General features: G+C 42.4%; 2 protein-coding genes and 1 pseudogene across 7 annotated transcripts in view; all 3 read left to right on the top strand.

Annotated features, from left to right (window-relative positions):
* TULP3 (TUB like protein 3) overlaps window positions 1-16,482 on the top strand; it is an 87,611-nt gene extending 71,129 nt beyond the window's left edge. For 3 of the 6 annotated variants that reach the window (XM_073222880.1, XM_073222885.1, XM_073222884.1), the window contains exons 3-11: window positions 2,051-2,243; window positions 2,896-3,072; window positions 7,849-7,982; window positions 8,486-8,683; window positions 11,212-11,324; window positions 11,615-11,729; window positions 13,271-13,369; window positions 13,768-13,939; window positions 14,527-16,482. In XM_073222880.1, coding sequence (XP_073078981.1) covers window positions 2,051-2,243; window positions 2,896-3,072; window positions 7,849-7,982; window positions 8,486-8,683; window positions 11,212-11,324; window positions 11,615-11,729; window positions 13,271-13,369; window positions 13,768-13,939; window positions 14,527-14,660 — 1,335 coding nt within the window. In that variant the 3' untranslated portion in view covers window positions 14,661-16,482. The remainder of the gene's footprint in view (window positions 1-2,050; window positions 2,244-2,895; window positions 3,073-7,848; window positions 7,983-8,485; window positions 8,684-11,211; window positions 11,325-11,614; window positions 11,730-13,270; window positions 13,370-13,767; window positions 13,940-14,526) is intronic. The other 3 variants (XM_073222882.1, XM_073222881.1, XM_073222883.1) reach the window with 3 other exon arrangements.
* LOC108399752 (small ribosomal subunit protein uS5 pseudogene) lies at window positions 8,698-11,202 on the top strand (annotated as a pseudogene).
* A 2,972-nt stretch (window positions 16,483-19,454) lies between the features above and the next one.
* Window positions 19,455-20,277, top strand: LOC108399748 (large ribosomal subunit protein eL39-like). Its single transcript, XM_073223543.1, has one exon. It carries the CDS (start codon window positions 19,899-19,901, stop codon window positions 20,052-20,054), a length of 156 nt encoding a protein of 51 aa, XP_073079644.1. The 5' UTR covers window positions 19,455-19,898; the 3' UTR covers window positions 20,055-20,277.
* The last annotated feature ends 3,191 nt before the right edge of the window (window positions 20,278-23,468 follow it).

Raw genomic sequence — 23,468 nt, 5'->3', positions numbered from 1 at the left:
GTAGGAGCTGTGGTCCTGAAGTTCACAGTTTGAATCTACAGTTACTGTTTTTCTTAAGTCGTTGATCTAAATGAATTTGGCTGGTATTAAAGTTGACAGAGAAAGGCTTCACTTGGTAGGATACTGTGACCAAGAGCCTAGGCCGTCCCTTACAGGTCTAAGCACTTGGTTGTGTCAGTGAACCCAGAGGTAGCCAGGTCTTTTGGCACAAACTCACACTAGTCACACTTAAAACGGTTAGTTATGAGATCAGACACAAATGTGTTAATTTACAATGAGAACTCTAACTCCCCCAGTGTGCATTCATCTCTACTGTTCATGGTTCCCTATTCCTGGGAATATGTTGTTTAAGAAGTTGAACTGAAAGTTAGAAGGCTGATTGGTAAGCAAAGAATCAGAGGAAATGAAATAGTCCCAAGGGATATTTCATCAAGGCCATAAAAAGCCATATCTAGTTTCCTCTCCTCAGGAGAGTAAGAGTCATCTCTCCCAATAAATAGGATACTCTTGTCTACCAGATTCAGTATTTCTCCTTCTTGGACAGGCTGCATCAACTGTGACAAATTCTTGCTCTTTGGCTCCCTTTTTCCAGACCACAAGTAGTACATTCCTTTTCGATAGAATATTTTTCTTTGCATATGTTAAAAGATGGATTAGCTATAGCTTTTGTTTCTGTTTCATCAATTGTTTCACAGTTATGAGCTATTTAAGACTAAATAGCTGTGGCTACATTGGTAAGATGTGGCAGTTTCTCATGTCTTTATACTTTATGTTTATCATCTCTTTGGGCAGGTTACTCTGTATGCATTATACAAGACTTCCAAGTTGCTAGAACAACCTTATCAACAAATTGTATGGGGATCACCTCATCATAGCCCCTCATGTATTTAGTGTTCCTGGTACACTAAGGTTCATCTATTCATATTAATTTATGAATCTTAAAATAATCCCCAGACCCCAATTTTTCCTTCCCAACTTGCTCTAAGCTCCTTATTCATTTTTGATGGTATGGTCTATTTCGGCACATTATCTTAGCTCCTAGTCTTTCCCCTAATACACAAGGTTGGGTAAAAAAGAATAGTTCTATTTCTTTGTGTCTTCTGAATTTATCTGTAAGCTTCCATCAGCCCAGTTGAGGAAAAACACACTTCCTTTCCTACTAATAGTCTCAATTCTTGGGGTAACCCTCCTTCTTAATGGTAATGTCAGGATCAATGAGAAAAAGTAGATGCTTTTTGCCTAAGAAACAATAAAGTAGGTGATAATATTTTTGCTTTTAAATCATGGCTTAATTTTTTAGCTTGGGGCTTGGCACTTTCCTATTCTAAGATAATCCCAGACCCATAGTACTTTCTGTGTATTATAAACTTTCTTATTTGCCAAAGCTTAAAAATAGTATATGTGCTAGTACCTTCCTATTTATCTTGGATTTTTTTCTCGTAGTGTCTCATGCTTTTCCTGACTTTCTTGCTACCACATTCTTTATTTTGCTTTTACCCGTAGAGTTGATTGCTTCCTCTTTGGAATGTTCCAACTGCTATTTTCTTCTCTTACCCTTGGCTCTAATTTGTCTGATTTATAATTACATAAAAATGAGCAAGAAAGCAAAACTTACTCCTCTTTAGCTGATTAAAACATGAAAGTAATTTGAGGTTTACATGATAAGTTTTTTCCTTCCAATTACAAAAGAAAATTTAGAAAATGTAGAAAACTAGGAAGAGGAAAATAATCATCCATTTTCTGCCACCTTTACACTTCTTTCGCCTTTTCCCCTATTCATAAACTTTTACATTCTTTAAACTGGTGATTATACTTTGATAACATTTTGATAATTTCTATATGTATTTTAAATAGACTTGGATCATGGCATCAGCTTGGCTAGAAATGCATTTGTATAACTTTAAATAGATCTTTACAGGTGTTAAGTAAATATTTATTAAATGAAATGAATGAATCCTTGCCCCTGTGCCTCAATGTTCCCATTTAAGTGGCAAAAATTAATCTACAAGATGAGTGAAAAATGGCTGTAATACCACATTTTTTTTCCTAGCGAGCACTGCTAGAGAAGAAGCAGAGAAAAAAGCGCCTGGAGCCACTCATGGTACAGCCAAATCCGGAAGCCAGGCTGCGTCGATCAAAGCCAAGAGGTAGTGAGGAGCAAACTCCTTTGGTGGAACCTCATGCCCCACACAGCAATGTCATCCTACATGGTGTGTGTTTAGGCAACATTTCCTCCTTTGCAGGTACAGTTTTCACAAACCTAGAAGAAGGCAGGAGGATTCTCAGATGGGTGAAAGGGACAACAGTAACATTATTACTAAGTACTTTTGTGAATTTTTATAATTACAATCTGGGTCTTTGAGTTAGGATGAAAGCAGTGGTCTGATCTTAAAGTTCATGTCTATCCTATAACTGTTGTTTTGATGCCGAATGATATTAGTCCAGAATGGCGGGTTGGAGGTGCTTACACTCTTGATTATGACATCATGGCAGAGTTAATCATGAAGCCAGGAGTAGGTCAAGAGCATCCATTCTTTCAGTAGGTAGGACCCAAAGGGTCACCTGAGATGGTGATGGGGAGAAGGAAGAGTACGATTAAGGGACTCTAAATCAAGCCCTCTGAGCTTTTGGTTTGGACAGGTCTGAACTTTAGAGAACCTAACTTTTGTTTTTATGGTCTCATTCTTAAGTTTTTAAAGCACAACATCATGTACATTTTACTTCAGTAACAGAGCATGTGAATAAAATGAACACCTGTCCTGAATTACTCTTAAGAAATGTCCTCATGGATGTTAAGGAAGGAAAAATGAAGTAGTTTGGTGGTTCTTAATTCTGATGACATACAGCAAAACCACCCAGCTGAACAGTAGATAACACTTCCTCTTTTCTCTTTAGGCATTGATGGTCCAGCTGCCTTCCCGAGGCCAGATGCTCAAGATTTGGAAACAAAACTTCACGTTCTCTCGGTAGGCCCTTCTGCTGCAGAAGAGAGTACTGAGAGCAGTGCTGGTGGGGAAAGCACTTTGGATACTGCCTCCAAGCCAGATCTTCAGGAGATTCTCCAGAAACATGGTGCGAGCAGGGAACGATTTTAAGGCCAGCAGTCATCTTAGTAATTTATGATCTTGCCCTTCCTTCCTTTCATTATTGGTTAGCAGTCTAGATGACTCACATTGCTTGTAATGGGGCTTATGGCTTTACAGAGTGACAGGATGGGCCTCTTTGACACCTGAGAATTGGTCATTGTCAACAGTAATAGTATTTATCCTATTGCCTGAGAAAAGTAAGATAACTAAGTCAAGTATAAAGAATGAGCATTAGCTGCTATATATGACCATGTCTTTCCTTTTGACATGTTATTTTTAGTTCCTACCCTCTTCCTTTGACAGAGTTGCCACTTAACACCCCTACTCTGCCTCCATTTCACAGTTATATTGATTCAGTGATGAGGGAAAAGAAAAGTAGCCAGCTGAATGGAAAATTGGATCAAAATATGTCTAAGCTAATACTTTTTCCAACAGATCCCACTTTCTGCCAGTTGGAGTTATCCTTCCATAAACAGTCTACATTTCAGAAGTCCCTTGTGGTCTTCTTTCTTTCTTAGGAAAATTAATTTTATAGTGAGAAGAAATCAAGTGTCCCCTTTTCAGATGAGAAGACTTGAAGCTCAATAATGAATAAATATTTATTGGGTGCCTACTTCGAAGTAGGTGGGCATTGCAAGGTCCTGGTATATATGAACCAGGAGATTCTACCACAGAACGGTAGACTGGAGGTACATTCTAACAAATTCATCCATTCCTCTATTTACAAGATGTGATTGCGTATGCTCAGTACTGCCTATCAGGCATTGTGGGCACTTAGGGTCCAGCAGCAAACAAGACTCCTGCCCTCATGGGGAGTCTTTTCTAAGTGAGGCTTCAGGCACAGAAATAGCTATAAGAGCACGGAGAGGGGTACCTAAGCCAGAGCTGAAGGTTTGGGAACCTTCCCAAAGACAGTGACGTCTAAGCTAGAGCTGGACGCGAAAAGAGGAGCTGGAATTCAGAACATGGGAAGAGCTAGGAGTTCAGGATGGCTGGAGCTCTTGAGTTGGGGTGGTGAGATGGAAGGGGAACGCAGAGAGATGGGCCTGGAGAGGTAAGCAGGCTCTTAGTATGTAGGACATTCTAGGCCATATTAGGAATGTGGACTGTGTCTGAGGGAAATAGGAGCCTTTTAGGGGATTTGAAGCAGAGGAGTGAGGTCATCAGGTTTGGGCTGTAGAGAAATTACTCTGGGGGGAGTTTAGGAAGCAGGAAAATTCACTGGGAGGTGGCTGCTGATGGCCTGACCTAGAGTTATCATGTGACGTATTCAAAAGTGAGAAACGAGGAGGAAGAGAATTTTACTGCCAGGGTGATGGGAAGGGACGAGAAAGGCTCGAGAGGAGGTGGCTGACTGAGCTAAGCTGTGAAGGCTGCATGTCATCATGTGCCCTGCTGTCATCTGGGGAGGCAGCTTGAGACCGACATTTGGAAAGTCTTGTATGTCGGCATTCAACATACATTACCTCAATTTAATAATTGTGACAGGACATAGAGGGTTTTATAGATATTAGTCTCTCCATTTCACATATAAGAAAATTAGTTCCCAGAGAGGCTAAGAGCACACTGCTAGTCAGGTGGCAAACTTGGGCAGAAGAAATAACGTGCAAAGGCATCAGTTATAAAAAGCAGGATGTGTTGATGCAAACGGGGGCAGGTGAGAGAGTGCAGGTTGGTGAAGGGGGAGTGGGAAAATGGATTTGAGCGGGCCTGGGGCCACTTGCTTGGTTTTGAATTTCAACTCTGCCACATCTGGGAAAGGGGAAAACAACTTAACTTCCTTTGCCACAGTTTCCCTGTGTATATCAGTGTGATCATGGTACTGTTGCTTTACTACCACTCCTGCGACAGTAGAGGAAAGTGAGAACTAAGGAGGAGTCAGAGCACAGAGAACATTCGGTTACCCCGGTTCATCCAGCTGAAGAGTGGCAGACCTAGACTTTTGCTTCTTCGTCTGGTTCCTTACCCTGTATGTAAATACCAAGCTGTCCCCTTGCCCCATGAAGCAGTCTCCTGGCTGGCAGGATCGCCCTTTCATGGCCACATGGATTGATGCCTGTTCACATCTCAGCAAGTTGCATCTTGCCCATAAAACCCACCAAGTACTCTATTGATTGGGACCTAAGAAGTCATTTTGGCAGATTATGTCCCTAAAGTTGGTCCAAAGTGCTTGTCTTACAAGTTTGGGAGAAATCTTTGATCTCCATCTTAAGACATATATTTATACAAACTGAGTTGTTGGTATAAAAATAGCACTTGAAAAACAGTTCTAAGGGAAGATATCCATGTGATGGTGGGATCCCAAGAGTTTTATGCCTTTTTGCTACCAAAAAAAGTAACATTTTAGAAAACAAAAGAAAAAATGTCCTTCACAAACCAAAGAATTTCTAAAATAATAGCTTATTGAGATGTAATTCACATACCATATAATTCACTCGCTTAAATGGAACAGTTAATCGATTTTTAGTATATTCGTAATTCACATACCATATAATTCACTCACTTAAATGGAACAATTAATCGATTTTTAGTATATTCACAGAGGTCTGCAGCCATCATCAGAATCAATTTTAGAACATTTTCACAACCCCAAAAGGAAACCTCATGACTGTTAGGAATCACTTCCTGTTGCCCACTGACCCCTCCGTTCTAGGTAATTGCCAGTCTTTTATCTTCCGTTGCTGTGGATTTCTCTGCTCTGGGTGTTCTGTATAAATAGCACTTTGTCCTTTATGAATGCCCTCTTTAACTTAGTACATGCATGTTGTAGCGTGTGTCCTACTTCATTCCATTTATTGTTGCATGTCATTCCATTGTGTGGATACGCCACATTTTGTTTGTGTTTTCATCACTTAATGGACATATGGGTTGTTTCCATTTCTGGCCCATAAGAGTAATATTGCTATGAACATTCATATCTAAGTTTTCTGTGGACATAGGTTTTTACTTGAGATTAATTTCTTCACTGGCCTTTGTCTTGTCCTTGAATGTCCTTGAGAAAGGTTAGTACCAGTTTATTTGCAAACTGTGTAAAAATAGATCACAGTTGTCTCTGCTCTGAGATTGAATGTGGACAGGAAATGGTTTGGAGGCAAAAGCCACACTGATTGTTGTTAAGTATAGTGGTAAATTCATGATTTGGGGGCACTTCAACTTTTATATGAGGGATAACTTCACCCCTAAAGACTAAAGAAAAAAGGGAATTTAGTTTTGGTCTTAGCTCTGCATCTTCCTTTTGGACAAATAATTCTCCTTGAGCCCCATACTCTCATGTGTGAATTTGGGTACCATACTTCTTTTATAACAGATACTTTATTTTATGTCTGTGTTCCCTCTTCAGATATGTTCCATAAACAAGTAGGCAATGAAACAAAAAATAAGATTACAAGTATCCTCCTCAAAACTCATATAAATGAGAGGATAAAATGAAAAGATAGTTTTTAATTAAACAGTTTTTTATTTTCTGTAAAAGGTACATCATAAATCCAAGGTGGTAGTATTTCAAACATTCCCAACTCAAATTAGTTAACTAGACTACAGATGAACAAAGTTCAGGAATACAGAAAAGTAACTGAGAGAGAACAATGGATTGATTTTTTTGTCTCGTGGTAAAACATACATAAAAGTTACTATTTTAACCATTTTTACATGTACAGTTTAGTGGCATTAAGAATGTTCACATTGTTGTACAACCATCACCACCATCCATCTCCAGAACTTTTTCATCTTTTCAAAATAAAACTCTAACTCCCATTAAACAGTAACTTCCTTTTCTCCTCTCCACCTGGCCCCTGGTAACCACTATTCTACTTTATGTCTCTATGAATTCGACTATTCTAGCTTTTCATGTAAGTGGAATCATACAGTATTTGTCCTTTTCTGCCTGGCTTTTTTCACTTAGCATAATGTCTTCAAGATCCATCCATGTTGTGACATGTATCAGAACTCCATTCCTTTTTAAAGTTAAATGATACTCCATTGTGTGTATGTACCACAGCTTCTCTCTTCATCAGTTGTTGGATATTTGGGTTGTTTCCACCTTTTGGATACTGGGATTAATGCTGCTCTGATCATTGTGTACCAGTATGTGTTTGAGTCTCTACTTTCAGTTCTTTTGGGTGTGTACCCAGAAATGGAATTGCTGGGTCATAAGGTAATTCTGTATTTAATTTTTTAGGAGCCACCATACTCTTTTCCACAGAGGCTGCACAATTTTACATTACCATCAGCAGTGTGTGAGGATTCCAGTTTCGCCAACACTTTCTGTTTTTTGATAGTAGAAATCCTGATGCTTATGAGGTGGATCTCATTGTGATTTGGATTTGCATTTCCCTAATGTCTAGTGATGTTAGGCATCTTTTCATGTGCTCATGGTCTATTTATGTATCTTCTGGAGAAATGTCTATTCAAGACCTTCACCAGTTTTTGAATTGGGTTGTTTGTTTTGTTGTTGAGTTGTAAGAGCTCTATGTATTCTGGATATTGATTCCCCATCAGACATATGATTTGTAAGTATTTTCTCCCATAGACATAATGTCTTAAAGAGCTAAATAAACAGTGGCAACAGTGGAAAGGGAAAACCAGGGAGGGAGCCAAATGAGAATATAAAGAAAGAATTGTCAAAATTTGGATAAAATAGCCAGGTTTTAGGTTAGGATAGCTTGGAATGTTATAAGCAAGAAAATTTATGTTACCTTTGGTTCAAAGATTTCTTTTTTAAGCCAGCATTGAGTGTTTTTGACAGTTGTCCATTTTCTCTCAGGTATCTCAGGTAGTTTGAACTTTGATGAGGAGGAAACTGATGGGGAGGAAGAAGAAGGAAAACAATTAAGATCTCATTCACTACATTCGGAGGCAGAGAGACCCAATTCTGCATCCAGTCAGAAGTCCACCACAGTATGTAATTCCGAAGTGTCTTTCTTCGGGGCTTATATATTTCCCAAACAGTCTTCAGTATTTAAATACCATTTTCATCTTTTCAAAATAAAACTCTAACTCCCATTAAACAGTAACTTCCTTTTCTCCTCTCCACCTGGCCCCTGGTAACCACTATTCTACTTTATGTCTCTATGAATTTGACTATTCTAGCTTTTCATGTAAGTGGAATCATACAGCTCCTTTGAAAGATTTAAGCTCACATTTAGACTTCAAGTTCACAGCCTCTCTAATTCTTTGTCTTAAGCCAGTTATGGTGATGCTATATCCCATTTTTGTACTTAACTCCTTCACTGCTCCCAGTATTCATATACTTATTTAACTTCTCAGTTTCCTCTTATTTTGTCAGAAGACTGAAGACATAGGGGTAAATCAGTAAGTCACTTTGTCCATTAAGTGTTTCTTGAAGAGAACATGAGTTTTTCTGACCCAGCCTTCTTGCTCATATGTGGCTGTTCTTTCAGGACCCAGGAGCGTCCCGTACTGCAGCCCAACAAGCTGATAACCAGCTGGGAGAAGTGGAGAATTTAGAGGACTTTGCATATAGTCCTGCCCCTCGCGGTATCACAGTCAGGTGTCGCATTACCAGGGATAAGAAAGGAATGGATCGGGGTCTGTTCCCCACTTATTACATGCACTTGGAAAAGGATGAAAATCGGAAGGTATGAGAATTTATCTTTAAGACAGATCTTGAGATGCAGGGAGGCATGTTGTGTGAATAGCTTGCTGACCGGTCTTACAGGGGAATAGTACTGGTTTTAGACCAAGTCACCTGGAAGCCGATTGTGCTTATTAATTCCCAGGGATTCTCCCTGTCATCAAAGAGCTCATAGTATAATGACAAAACCTACCCCCACCCCAAAGAAAAAGGGTTTTATCCAGAATGTAAGAAAATGGAAGAGAATATTTGAATGTAATTGTTTTCACTTCTATCCATTTACTGTGTACTTTGGTTCTATTTATATTGTGGTAGAACATGGCATATGGAAGAGGGAGCATGTTTTAGGGAATAGGAGGAATTAGAAATCTAAACACATAAGTGAAATGTCTTGTTTGTCACTTTGGAAATTAATTTACTTTATACATAAGTTTGAGGTAATTTAATACTTGCTAATGAACAATGTATTTGTATAGCTGCCAGGTCTAAGTGGATGATTTTAAGAGGCTAGAAATGAGGTGATGATAGTAGGTATCATTGCTATAACCACTATTTATTGTTTACAACATACCCATTTTGTGCTAAGTGCTTTTTATATCTTATCACCTATAATCCTTATAACAACCTTGTAAGATAAAATTTCTTCTCCCTGCTTTACGGAGAATGACTATCTGCCCCAGTTAACACTAATGAGCGGCAGAGCCAGATTCAAACCCGTATTTGTTTGATCTCAAAGTCCCCTCCTTAGCTCCTGTCACATTTCTCCTTCCCTGTTACTGTTCAAGCCTAGAAGGGTTTAGGAAGGATGCATAAATATGACAGTATTCATGTCACTGAAGTCACAGGGGTTTAAAACAACAGAATACACAAAGAAGTGTTAGGAAAGCAGGTGCAGTAAAGAATGGGAAAGGTGGGTATTCAGGATTCCGTCTCTCCTAAAGTTGGAAAGACTCTTCCTCATGGGATTGGATGGCTTTTTTTAAAAAAGTCACTGGAGATTTTAGGTAAAGTTGTGTATAAAGTAATCTCCCTGACCTATCATCAGAAGGGCAACAGTAGCCTAACACATGTCATGCATGGTACCTACGTCATTCACCTCACTTCATCACATCACATAGGCATTTTATCATCTTACATTATCAAAACAAGGAGGTTGAGTATAGTACAGTAAGATATTTTGGGAGAGAGAAGGAGAGGGACCACATTCACATATCTTTTATGATAGTAGATTGTTATGATTGTTCTATTTTATTATTAGTTATTGTTAGTCTCCTATTGTGCCTAATTTATAATTTAAATTTTATCATAAGTAGGTATATGTATAGGGAAAAACAGTATTTGTAGGGTTTGTGTCTATCCACAGTTTCAGGCATCAACTGAGGGTCTTGGAATGTTCCCCCAAAGATAAGTGTGGCTACTGTATATGGAGAATCAAAACTAGCGAATTTAGAAAAGTTGTACAGAAGAGAAACCCTGATAGTGAATTCTGAGAAGCATTATTAGGGTTAGAAAAAGGGATGAAGACACAAAGATTGGTCTTCTCTGAGAAGACAGCACATGCCGTTGGACCTGTTGCTGCAGGAGGACCCTGGGGTGGGGGGCCACAAGTCCTCACCTGAGGCTTCAGCAGTGGTGGGCAGGGTGGGGGTCAAGGCTGAAGGGCTGCTGGCAGTGGGGTGGAGCACTAGGAGCAGAGGCCCCCACCAAACTGGATGCCTGGTCAAGTACACGAAGAGCAGGTCCCTCGAGGAGGAGATGAATCTGTTCTGCCTGCCAATCAAGGAATCTGAGATCATTGATCATTTTCTGGGCGGGGAGGGGTTCCCTCAAGAACAAGGTTTTGAAGTTAATGCCTCTGCACAAGCAGACCCACACTGGCCAGTGGACCAGGTTCAAGGCATCTGTCACCATTACAGATTACAACTGGTATGTTGGTCTGGTATTAAATGCTCCAGGGAGGTCGCCACTGTCTTCTGCGGGGCCATCATCCTGGCCAAGATCTCTATGGTTCCAGTACAGCGAGGCTACTGGAAAGCAGACTGGCAAGCCCCACATCATCCCTTGCTGGGTGACCAGCCACGGCATCATGGTCCTCATCCCGCCCCAGGGCCACTGGCATCCCCTCAGCCATCTCCAAGTGACCGCTGCACCCAGGCCTGGGGCTGCACTGCCACCCTAGGCAGCCACACCAAGGCTACTTTTGATGCCATCTCCAGGATCTGCAGCTCTTTCATTGCTGACCTCTGGAAAGAGACCATGTTCACCAAGTTTCACATCAGGAATTCATGGAACAGCTTGTTAAGACCCACTCGAGAGTGTCTGTGCAGAAGACCCAGGGCTCCGACTGGCCATCACACAGTTTTCATACAAGAAAAATTAAAGTGAATTAAGCCTGTTAAAAAAAAAAGACCCAAAGATTTATTGCTTGGTACATCATAGACACTACTAAACATTTGCTAAATGAACAGGCAGAACAAACTATGGTGGTTTTCTTGACTTCATTTTTGACTGATATTTTTTTCCTTTTTCCAGGTATTTCTTCTTGCAGGTAGAAAGCGGAAAAAAAGCAAAACATCGAACTACCTTATCTCCACTGATCCAACAGATTTATCTCGTGAAGGGGAGAGTTACATTGGCAAACTCAGGTGAGCGCAGCCTTGTATGACTGTCCTGTTCTTTCTGATACATTTACCCTGTGGTTTCAGAACAATCCATATCTTCTTTACAATGAGCCTGTACTGAAGCTGTAATGTCAAAAAAAAAAAGGAAACTCACAGATACTCATCCTTTCCTTATTGTAATGAGATCTTTCAGAAAGTGATGATGGATATTTATTTGGAGAACTGGCAGGCTCTGTTCGGCTACAGTCATCTCCTAGATTGAGTTTGTGTAAGAGAAGAAATATAGATCGTTATACTTTTTCTCTTGATTCTAGATCTAATCTCATGGGGACCAAGTTTACAGTCTACGACCATGGCGTCAGCCCAGCCAAGGCCCAGGGTCTGGTAGAAAAGGCCTACACCCGGCAGGAGCTGGCGGCCGTCTGTTACGTGAGTGCTCTGCATGCAGTGCTCTCTGCTCTTGATCTTTTCCTAACCTGGGTGTCCTGCTGCCACTTTTAAGCTGAACCAACACTGAACTCCTAATCTTCCTTCCCAAGATGGTTTTGGGTTTTGTGATTCCCCTTTTCTGTTTCTGGTATTCTTTTCTCTATATTGAGGTTTTAATTACTTATGAACTATCAAGTTCAGTTATTTTTTTACTTTTTAACTTTTCTTTCCTTATCTGCTCTTCTCTTCTCCTAATGCCATTGTATTAACTCAGACCTTCATTACCTCTTACCCACTGGCCAGAGGTTATAGTAAATTAGAAACTGATCAATTTGCTCTTAGTCTTTTCCTATCCAATCCATCCTGTACTGCTGCCAGATAAATCTTCATGTCCATCCTGCTCTCCTGCTTCAGGTCTTGTGATGAGCACCCACCATGTACAGAATGAAGCCCTCATGTGTTAGCCTCTCCTTTCAGACTCCTGGTGGCACTCCTCCCTCCTGTCCCCACGTCCCCGCCACAGCAGCTGTCCTGTCATTCCTGTGCTGTACCGCCATCCCTCCTCACCTGGAGCTTTTGCTTTCCCTGCTCTTTGCCTTTGGCCTAAAAAACTGATATCATCTAAGAAGTCTTTCCTGATCACTAGATGCGTCTGATGTTCCTGTGCATATGTCCCCATGGCACCCCGCACTCCCTCTTGTAACCCACCCTGTGCATGTTACTGCTTGTTCAACACGAACCTTCTCCACCAGTCTGTCAAACCCCCATTTGCCACTTTATACACACTAACGTGGGGCCTGGTGCTTGGCAGGCAAAGAACTGTTGAGTAAAAGAAGTAGGAAGGAATTACCCCAACTCAGTTGTTACTTTGATGCCAGAATCTCAGCTTTTGTAAGTTAGAATTAATCTCATTTGATTCCCATGAGATTTTATCTAAATGACTGAGAACCATTTGACTTAATACTTTATAGTGTGTAGCATTTTTTCACCCAGCTTCAGAATCTATTAATTTTAACTATGCATAAATTTCATGTATATAGGTGTATGTACATGTACAGGTAAATAAATACACACACACACACACACACACACACACACAAATATCCACCTCTTTAATGTGTTTATTCACATATACCCTGCCTAGCCTGAGGTTTTTACCTCCCGGTCCAGGCCCTACTTAATATGAACTGTAGTCTTGTGTATCGTGTAGTACTGTGCCCTCCTTGGGAGTACTTACTGTTGATGACAGAATTGGACAGTTTGTTCACAGTTGTCTCAAATTCATTTAAAACTGAAGAGTGAGAGTTTCAAGCTAATAGAATCTGTTTTGAATTCAGATGTTCAAATTAGGTTTAAAAAGTGGTACAGTGTTACTTTCCCATTCTTAATTTTTCTGTTTCTTTTTAAGTAAAGTAATAAAAGAGCTTTTAGTGCTTTTGACATTGTCAACATTTTACATGCCCAAGAAAGGCTTGTGTGAAGAATGTGGCCTTGTTTTCCTTCCCGTTTCCAAGTTCCTGCCTTATTTTCCTGTCTCCCAGGAAACAAATGTACTTGGATTTAAAGGTCCTAGGAAAATGTCTGTGATCATTCCAGGGATGAATATGAATCATCAACGGATCCCATTTCAGCCACGCAATGTAAGTAAGAACATACTTACTTAGCAAAGGATGCTAAACAACAGGAGTACAGTACAGACGAGGTCAAAACCAGAAAAGGATTGAGTCTTTGAGAATCCCAATCCAGAGTATGGTTCAGATCGTCCTTGAGGAGAGTGACCACTCCAGAAGCCCAGGGTAGGTGCAGGCCCAGAGTAGGTGCCAAAGTTGTTGATCCAAAGCCACTTAGTCTTCAAAGAGAAACGCCAGATGATCTATAAGCATTTAAAAACCTGGCTTAACTTTGGCTTTCCTTGTTTCTGTGTGACCCTTTCTGAAATGGAGAAATATTCCCCTATTCTATCTTTTACACTACAGAGTTGTGGATGAATGGCTTTTTATGGGCCTCACCACAAAGAAATAACTTTCCCTCCAAACAGGACCATGAGAGCTTGCTTTCAAAATGGCAAAACAAAACCATGGAGAACTTGATTGAACTGCACAACAAGGCCCCTGTCTGGAATGATGACACTCAGTCCTATGTCCTGAACTTCCATGGCCGGGTCACCCAGGCATCTGTGAAAAATTTTCAGATAGTCCACGAAAATGACCGTAAGCCTACAGGAAGGGTTGGATGGGAATGGGAGGAAAGATGTTGGTACATGATGGGGAATGAGCATTTCCTGTCATTGACAGGAAGTTATGTTCAGGAGAGAATTATTTAAGAAAGAAATGACTTCCTTGGAAAGACAGAACTACAGTCCTACAGGAAAACTTGTAAACCGCTGTGTTGAGAGGGCAGAACAATGTGGGATTTCCTGTGACCAGTCCGAGAAGTCTTAGGCTGTTTGGGAAGCAGATGCAAATGACCCTCACCCAGTAAAGGTTCCTTGGCACCTGTGGCCCCTGGAGCACATACCATCCCAAGCCACCTGCTCCTGCCTTTTCTCTCTTCTTGCCCTCTCACACTGTGCAGGCCAGGCTCCTGTTCTGCATGGTTGAGAGGAATGATAATAGCACCGCTGCTAATGGTCGGCAACATTACTATCCATGCCTCTTTCTGTCTGTCACAGAGTTCCCCATTTTAAAGAGACTGGTGATTGACCTATTTTGAGGACTTTTTTTCTGTATCTTAAATAGGGTTTCTCCCCTGGACTGTCACATTATCATCTAATGTCATAATTTCTTTCTGTTTCTAGCTGAATATATAGTCATGCAGTTCGGACGTGTGGCAGATGATGTGTTCACACTGGACTACAACTACCCACTGTGTGCACTCCAAGCCTTTGCCATCGGGCTTTCTAGCTTTGACAGCAAGTTGGCATGTGAATGAGACAAGCAAGCCCCGGGCTCCTCACTGCAGGGCTTGCAGGGCAGAGATGCTTCCCTTGCTCCTGTCCCGGGACATGAAGAGCAACAGCCTGCCCCTTTGGGAGTGATCCCTGAGGGTCTGTCTGTATATGTGTATCTACACGTGTGTATGTGTGCACACATATGTATATGTGCATGTATATATACATATGTGTGTATATGTGTACACACATACACACCCCACTTCTCTGGGGCTCACAGACCTGGTCAGGAATCACAGATTATCATGGGTGAGAGACTGTTCAGAGGGCAGAGAGGTTCTTGTCCAGAGCACATCGGTGACTCCTGCGGTTTTTGCCTTGCAGATTCAGTGCCTTGGGTCAGATTTCCTATGCCTGGAACCGTGCAGCTAGAATCAGGTTCTAATGATTAAAGACTTGGGTCTCTTTTCTTGAAGACCTTTTCAGAGAGGGACAGTTCCCTAAATGGCCTTTAGTCTCTAGGTCTGTGAACTTCCCCTTTAAATGGCCAAATAGTCTCTCTCACAACTGCTCTGTTGTGCAAAGGCAGTCATGGCCAATTCATGGAAGAATGCACATGTCTGTGTTCCAGTGAGATTTTATTTACAAAAACAGGCAGCTGGCCAGCTCTGCCTGGGGCCATAGTGTGCCGACCCCTGCTTCAGCTGCGTCTCTGTAATCTCTAGGCTTGGGCATCTTCCAAACTGGGCCTATGGTCAGGAGACTGGATGAGAGGGAAGCCGCTGTCTCTAGGAAGCAGCAGCCCTACGGGGTGGGTCCAGAGAGGTCCTGGGCTACATCCACATACCTTACCCTGTTTTGATGATGGTTTCTGGGGCATCATTTACCATCAGAACTGAGAAAACTCAGAGCCAGTGAGCATTTTGAGTCCACACAGGTGGTTAATTCTGCTGCCCTGCCCAGCCTGCCCAGGGGAGGAGGCGGTGTCAGCCACTTGACCCAGCCTCAGAGAAGAGCCCATACCCACTAGGAAATGAATCGAGAATTGTGTTGTCTTTATCAGAGGGGGGGTGGCATTTGTCTCTTAGCACCAGCTTGTCTCCACGGGGGGCTTGGAAAGTCCTGACTGTCACTGCCCCTCTTCCCTTCCCTCCCGTGGAGCAGGTTGGCTGGCTTCACTGAAGACTCTATGGCCAAATTAACGATCAGTGATGTGAGAATTTATATAATTGTCTAAATTCAGTGTAGGCTGAAAGCATAAACCCTGGAGGTGACTTAGTCTAGTTAAGACTGGGAGTTGACAGTTGCCTTCATTTTCAACCCGAGTGCCTCCCACAGTTACACTACTGTGGAGCCATGGGGAGGGACCCACACATCTGTAGACCACGTATGAGGTGAGAGAACATACGTCGAAGCCTGTTGTTGTTTTCAGGAGAGGTGGTGGGAGAGGCTGTGGGGAAGACAGCCGGCTGACTTTGGGCTCTGCAGACCTTGTTGGGCAGAGCTTCAGGCCTTTCTTCTGAACATAAATATCAGTTCCCCACAGCCTCGTTCACTGGTACAGATCGTGCCCTGTTGCTTTTCTTCACAGATCGTAAGATTTTTGCCAAGTGTTTGAGATAATTAGCACCTCCCGACAAGTCATATGACTCTGCTTGTTACCAGCTCACCAGCCTCAGAGTGCAGCTGAATCTTGACAGTCCAGGAACTTAGTGAGTTCTCTGTTCGTGTTGTTATCCCGAGCCTTGTTTGCCGAGCCATTTGGCAGCATGGAGCCAGGAGTCCACGGTGGCCCTTCCTCTGCATTTCCCCTCCGTGCACGTCCTCTGTGTCCCTGCCTCCAGTCCCTTGCTGCTCATCAAACAGCAATGTGAAGGAAAGAGACCCAGGAGGTGAGAAGACTTCACTCCTCCCCTTGGCAAGTCCCATCTGTGTTGTTCATCAGGCAAGCTGCCCATCAAGTGCCTCGTTCCTAGAAGTGCCCCAGAACCCTCCAGGCCTTGGCACCTGTCCTCATGTAAGGACGGCTCCACCCTGGCTGACAACAGAAAGCCGTCCACTCCTCTGCAGCCGGGCTGTGTGACAACACCTGGGGATGGGAAGCCTGGTGGGAGGCCTGGCCCACCCTGCTTCCTGCTCACTGTGGCTCAAAGACATACATATACCCCAGCTTCATGTACTTTTTCTGCTTGAGTATGCAGATGATTGGTTTTACATAAATCATATTTATACCTTTTGTATACTACAGAAATAAAAGATAATTTATGTAAAAATGCGAGTGTCACCATTCCTTGCAGTCTCACCCCTCAGAGTTCCTACTGGCATAATCTCCATCACTTGGCAACCGTGAACTAATCAGTTCTTTGCAGCCGAGTATCACCATAAGCTTTCGTCCCAGGGGAGCAGGACCTGGAGACTTCCAAGTCTATTTCAGACTGTCCAGACTCACCACACAGATGACACCAGGATGTTCCTCGGCAGATGATGGAGCCAAAATCTGATGGAGCCGAACATAGCGGGGGCCACGGAAGGATAGGGTTTATATTCTGGACGCTGCATGGGTCAGCCTTCTGGATTTTTGTTGCTGGCATTGCTTACTGACTGAGCAGCAAAACCGTTATATAACCAATAGCCATATAGCCTACCTCCTGCCTCTGAAGGGTTTACATTTTTTTTTTTTTGAGAGGGCATCTCTCATATTTATTGGTCAAATGGTTGTTAACAACAATAAAATTCAGTATAGGGGGGTCAATGCTCAATGTACAATCATTAATCCATCTCAAGCCTCATTCTCGTCAGTCTCCAATCTTCTGAAGCATAACGAACAAGTTCTTACATGGTGAACGAATTCTTACATAGTGAATAAATTCTTACATGGTGAACAGTACAAGGGCATTCATCACAGAAACTTTCGGTTTTGATCACGCATTATGACCTATAAACAATCAGGTCAAATATGAATATTCATTTGATTTTTGTACTTGATTTATATGTTGATCCCACATTTCTCCCTCTATTATTATTATTATTATTATTTTTAATAAAATGCTGAAGTGGTAGGTAGATGCAAGATAAAGGTAGAAAACATAGTTTAGTGCTGTAAGAGGGCAAATGTAGATGATCAGATGATCAGGTGTGTGCCTATGGACTAAGTATTAATCCAGGCTAGACAAGGGCAGCAAGACATCCACGGATGCAGAAGATTTCTCTCAAAGCAGGGGGGGTGAGGTTCTGAGCCTCACCTCTGTTGATCCCCAAATTCTCACCTGATGGCCCCCCTGCGACTGTGCCTGTCTTAGGTTGTTCCTCCCTTGAGGAATCTTATGAAGGGTTTACATTTTAAAGCTACCTTACAGAGGCAAGTTGGAAAAACGTATATACAAGGCTTCCTGCTCTTATGTCATAGTGATAGCAAGTCCCATGGAAAGAACCTGGAAGAACCTAAACATCAGGATGAAAGCTGGAGTCAGGGTTCAGTTCTTTCAGCTTGAGGTTTCTTTTCAGAGTGTTCTTTTTGGCTGAGGCTCCTGGAGGCTAAACAGATCATTTGTGGCACAGTTTTGTATACTTTGCAGTAACCAGAAATAATGTCCATGGTCTTGATATGAAAGGTGCCAGCAAATTTTACTTAAAAACCTAAAAGGCCTGAAAAAAGCTGTTTAATCAGAAGTTTGTAATTACAAAAGAAACAAACTAGCCCTAGTTCGCATCCTTTATTTAGACAGTATCAAAGGTGCAGAAATAAAGCCACAGCTTGACGGAGACCAAATCCTGGACTGTGGCCCTTTTTTTAACCAATGACTTGCCATGTGCCTCTTTCCTCAGCGATTGGTTGAGAGGTTTTGAACTACATGAACTTGTTTTTGAATTAACCAGCCCCTCCACTCCTGCTGGCAACGACCTGGAATCCCTCTGAATGTGTCCGGCTCTCTGGTTGCCTCCTGGACAGTATCCTGCCATTCACAGCTGAAGGGGCTGCTGGGAAGCGTGGTGACAGAGACCTCAGGGAAAGACTGACAATTAAACTAAGGAACTAGGGAAGTAGATTCTGGGATGGCGGGAATGCACGACAGGGAATATCTGATCTTGTGCTGAGGGAGCACAGGCCCATGGAGCTGCTTTCCCCCAACCACCGGCACCCACTCGCTCTGCAGAGAGAACTGTGGGCTGCACCAAGGTGCCTTCCCTAAGCCTCCAGCTCCCCCCTCCAGACAGAATGGCTCCTGCCACGTACTCATGCCACATATCTCATATCTGCTGCTCTCCAACCCGCGGGCCTCTTAAACATCCCTCTGTGCACCTCAGTGAGGGCCTTGCCAAGGACTGGAGAGCTTCTGGCCCACCACTTGGGACACATTTCTTAACCAAATATTACATGTTGGATTGTTTTGCCTTCTCTTGCTGCTTTGGCCCCTAGTTATCATAGTCAATATATGTTCTTTAAAAGGCTCACCATCTTTATCAACCAACACAGACTCTTCCCTCACAAAAACCTAATGATTTGCATTGGTGCTGTGAGAACTAGGCAGGCCCTAACTAAACCAGATGGTCTCATGGCACCACCTGCTGACCAAGGATGCACATTGCAAATACATTAAGCGAGCGCAGCACAGTTTCTGTGATCCCGAGGAGGAAGTCAATCAGAGTCCTGTACCTGCAATGCACCTTCTATGGCATGACTCTCTTCTGATGGTCTGAGAACAGCAGTATTTCTGGAATTTAGGAACCAGCTAAGGTATTCCAGGTAAAATGCTCAGGAGCTGGCACGCTTAGTACAGGATAGGACAAATACCATCACTTATATTAATGTCCTTTTAAAATGTAACAATGCATTTCAGTTGCCTTCTTTAGCCATGCAGTTATGCAAAATGGTTTAAAAATGCTCATAAAGAAATTTTATGTTTTTTCCAAGGACTATCATGAGAAGAAAGTAAAGCAATATGGTTTAACTGGGTAGCTAATCATCCAGGTTCTAGTCTGAGTCCTCACCCTACATCCCAGTCCTTACCTTGTACCCATCTCTCCATTTTTACTTGAGGGAACGGCCTAGGCAAACAATAGCCTGGATGCTAATGGAACATTATGAAGCATTTCAAATATGAAGTGGACCTCCATGATTCTCTCTGGCTCTGCCCAGCCTTTGGGCCCATCAGGCCCACCCTCCTTTGCACGCTGCCTTCCAGGACTGTGTGGCGCAGGATTCGGAGCACGAGAAAAGAGAGGGAGCTCCCTTGGTTTCCCCAGCATCACGGCATGTGCCACTGGTGCTGCCCCTCGCCATGTCTTTTCCCTGGACTTTCAGAATCAAGCGATTCCTTTCCAAGAAACAAAAGCAGAATCGTCCCATTCCCCAGTGGATTCGAATGAAAACTGGTAACAACATCCAGTACAACTCTAAGAGGAGGCCCTGGGGAAGAACCACACTGGGTCTATAAGGAATAATACGAGATGGCACGTACATTTATGCTGTATCAAAGTCACATGCTCTCATCTCACTCTAAGTATAGCTATTATCTGGGTAGTTGGGTGGGTTTTCGTGGGGAAATGATTTTTTTTTGTTTCTGTGCCTCTGCACTAGTCTGTTGATTCAGTAATATGTGAAACCTTTTGCTTTAAAAAAAGAAAAAAAGCAGACCACATAGAGAGTGGGGCCTGCAGGGGCCAAGGTGGCGGTGGGGCTTTTCCTGGTCTGTTACCACCTTTTGTTACACATTTTGTTTCCTATAGTGGTTCTAGTTAGGTACCATCTACCCAAATTCTGTCTCTTATTATGCTTTTCAGGGACTCCAAGAATAACCCAATAGTTGTCTTTCTTCTTTAGTCTGGGATTAGGAAGGCTGGAAAGGAAGAACAGCCTGAGAGGAAAGGAGAGGGGTGGGCAGAGGGGGGCTGGGGATTAGATGGTTTTAAAAATGGACCTAAAGGCAGTTCTAGGGAATACATGCACACTCAGGACAAACTACGTCCATATAAGGTAGAAATGACCTTGAAAAGTATGTCCTGATTTTGCCTTTGGTCAGTTTTATGCAGTTGAATGTTAGCTATACAGATAGATAAAAAGTTTAAAACAGTAACAATTTCATATGGTTTAAACTTTTTACAGCAGTTAAAGCCTCCTCCTATGTCTGCCCCTTCCTGTTTCCCTCGCCCTGTCCTACCCCTGTAGTTAACCACTGTTTCTTTCCAGTTCATCTTTTTATGTTTCTTTATGCACAAATAGAAACTTACTTTTAATTTCCCACCCTTTGCGCACAAATGGAGCATACTGTATTCTTGGTTAGGTTGCTTGGTTTTTTTCACATAATATATCCTGGGGATCTTCTCATATTAATAAATACAATCCTTCGTACTTGCTTATGCACCACATTTCATTGCAGGAAGTGCTATGGTGTGTTTATCCCTTTATACATGGATGATTGGCACAGTAAGAAATTTTATCAGCATGCTTTGAGCATGTGCCATGTTCCAGGACCCCGTGTTGTTTACTTCAGTGCTCTTCATAGTCAGTCAATTCCCACGATGTCACACCTCCACACTCAGGGTCTCCCCAGCCCTGAATTCTTCCCTTAGTTCTGCAAGTGTTCCTTAACTGCCTGGCTTTCCTCTGTTTATCCTTCGTGCCCACCAAGCACGACCTCGCCCGTGTTCAACAAACGTGGAGTGAAAAGTGAGGGATGAGGAAGTCGAGGCTTATCATGCAAGCACACCCAAGGTCACAATCAGTACATGGCGAAGCTGTCACTTGAACCCAGATGCATAACTCCCCAGTAAGGTCATAACGCATGCCTATGTTAACTTCCATTTTGAAAACAATGTATCAGAAAAACTGAAAATGAAAAACTTGACTGAATAAGCCTGGATAATGCCTTTCTTCCCTTTTGATTTTTTTCTAGGAAGTTCCTGGATATCTGATCCTCAAGATCCTCTGGGAACCTCTGAGAAACTCTCAACCTTGGGCAGAGAAGGCTCCAGAAAGCAAAGGTTTTGTTTCAGCCTGGAAATCTACTGTGTTACTTTGCCGGGGCTGCCCTGGGCAGACTAGGTGACTTAAACAGAAATTTATTTCTCACCTGTCTGGAAGCTGGAAGTCCAGGATCAAGGTGTCGTAAGGGTTGGTTTCTCCTGAGGCTTCTGTCCTAGGCTTGCAGAGGGGGCCTTCTTGTGTCTGCACATAGTCTTTCCTCTGTGCAAATCTGTGTCCTAATCTCCTCTTCTTATAGGGACACCAATCAGATCGGATTAGGGTCCCCTCGTTTTAATCAATTCTGTAAGAAATTATCTCCAAATCCAGCCACATTCTAGGGCCCTGGGGGTTAGGACTTCAACATGTGAATTTGAGGTAGGGGCACAATTCCACCCACAGCATATACTGTTCCCTGGACAGTAGACAGAGAGTCTATTCTCCTTTATGTTTCTCTTTGATGAAGAGATACTAGAACTAATATTATGCTTATCAAATTACATACTACTTTTATTTGATAGAGGAAAAAATAAAGACTCCAAACAATTTTGATATAGGTCTGTTTAGTCCCTAAAACACAAGACGCAGTTCAGTTGGTAAGGACCAGAGAGTCTTCTTACAGAAAAGCAAACGGAAAGAGAGTATGGGGAGGTTTGAAAAGAAATAACCTGAGTCACGGCTGAGCACAACCACAGCGGGAGTCAGCACAGAGGGCTTTTGAAAGTAGGGTGGGCATGCTCTGCGGAGATCTCAAGGAACAGGATTCACCTTTTCCCTAAAGGTTAGGAAGCAATCTTTCCTTGACTGTGTCCTTGTCAGCTGCTTATGAGGCTATCACATCCAATTGTGGGTATTTTTTTAAAGATGTGGACAAATTAGGGAAGGGTTAGATATATACTTCCAGTCACATTTTTTCTCCTCTGATTATAAAAGAAGTAGTTTGTTATAGAAAATAAAAGAGAATAAAAATGAGAAAATAAAGATATCCCCTTAATCTCCAACCTGTCAGAGATAATTACTCTAAAGTACTTTTCCATTTATTTTTTCAGAAACAGAGTCATCCTGTATATACTGTTTTTAGAATCTGCTTTTCCACTTACGCACATTTGGTTTATTAAAAAATGTCTTGTTACTAGTTACTGTGAAGAATCCCATCACATAGGTGTGCTTGAATTTGTTTAACACAGTATCATATGGATAATTTAACTATGACCATGTGGTTGGAAAAACAAAATTTATTAAAGGGATGGAAATAATACCAAACAACATCTGATATAATAATTAATTTAACTTTTGACTGTGAATTTGAACTACAGACAACACAAACACCTTCCCACATCAAAACTGGCCCTGACCCTGCCTTGCCCTTTCTGGACCTTTCCCCATCAAGCTCGCCTGAGGATCCATTTGTAGGACTAGGTATTGGTCTGCATCATAGCAAGTGGGGTGAGTTGTGGATTATGTGGTATATTTTGAGGGGAACCATATGCATCTCTTCTAGCTTGATCCAGACAGATGAATTATTTCCACGAATAGATTCATGCCTGAGGGGCAGAGAATGAGAGTCTTTACCTCTTCAGAATTCCTATGTCTAAGAACTTTCCTCTACCCAGAGGGGCTTCAGCAGTTTAGGAATGTAAGATTCCTGGAGGACAATGATCTCTGGATCCTGTGAGGGGTGGGCCGGGGGCTGAAGTTCTGAAGCCGCACCATTCCAGCGGTGGTCATTTATGGTCTTGGGTAGTTAAAATTTGGGAGAATAAGCAGTCCGATCTGCAAACCTCTCCTTAAAGGCTGCCTCCTGTCTCCCCTCTGGACTCTCTCCTGTCCTCCTCTCAATCCTCTGAACCTGGCAGGACTCACCTTCCAGCTAACGTATTCCTCCTCG

This window comes from Manis javanica, chromosome 15 (genome assembly GCF_040802235.1).
Source record: "Manis javanica isolate MJ-LG chromosome 15, MJ_LKY, whole genome shotgun sequence".
Lineage (NCBI taxonomy): Eukaryota > Metazoa > Chordata > Mammalia > Pholidota > Manidae > Manis > Manis javanica.
Note: the sequence above shows the minus strand (reverse complement) of the source record. Positions and strands in the feature narration are given on the sequence as shown.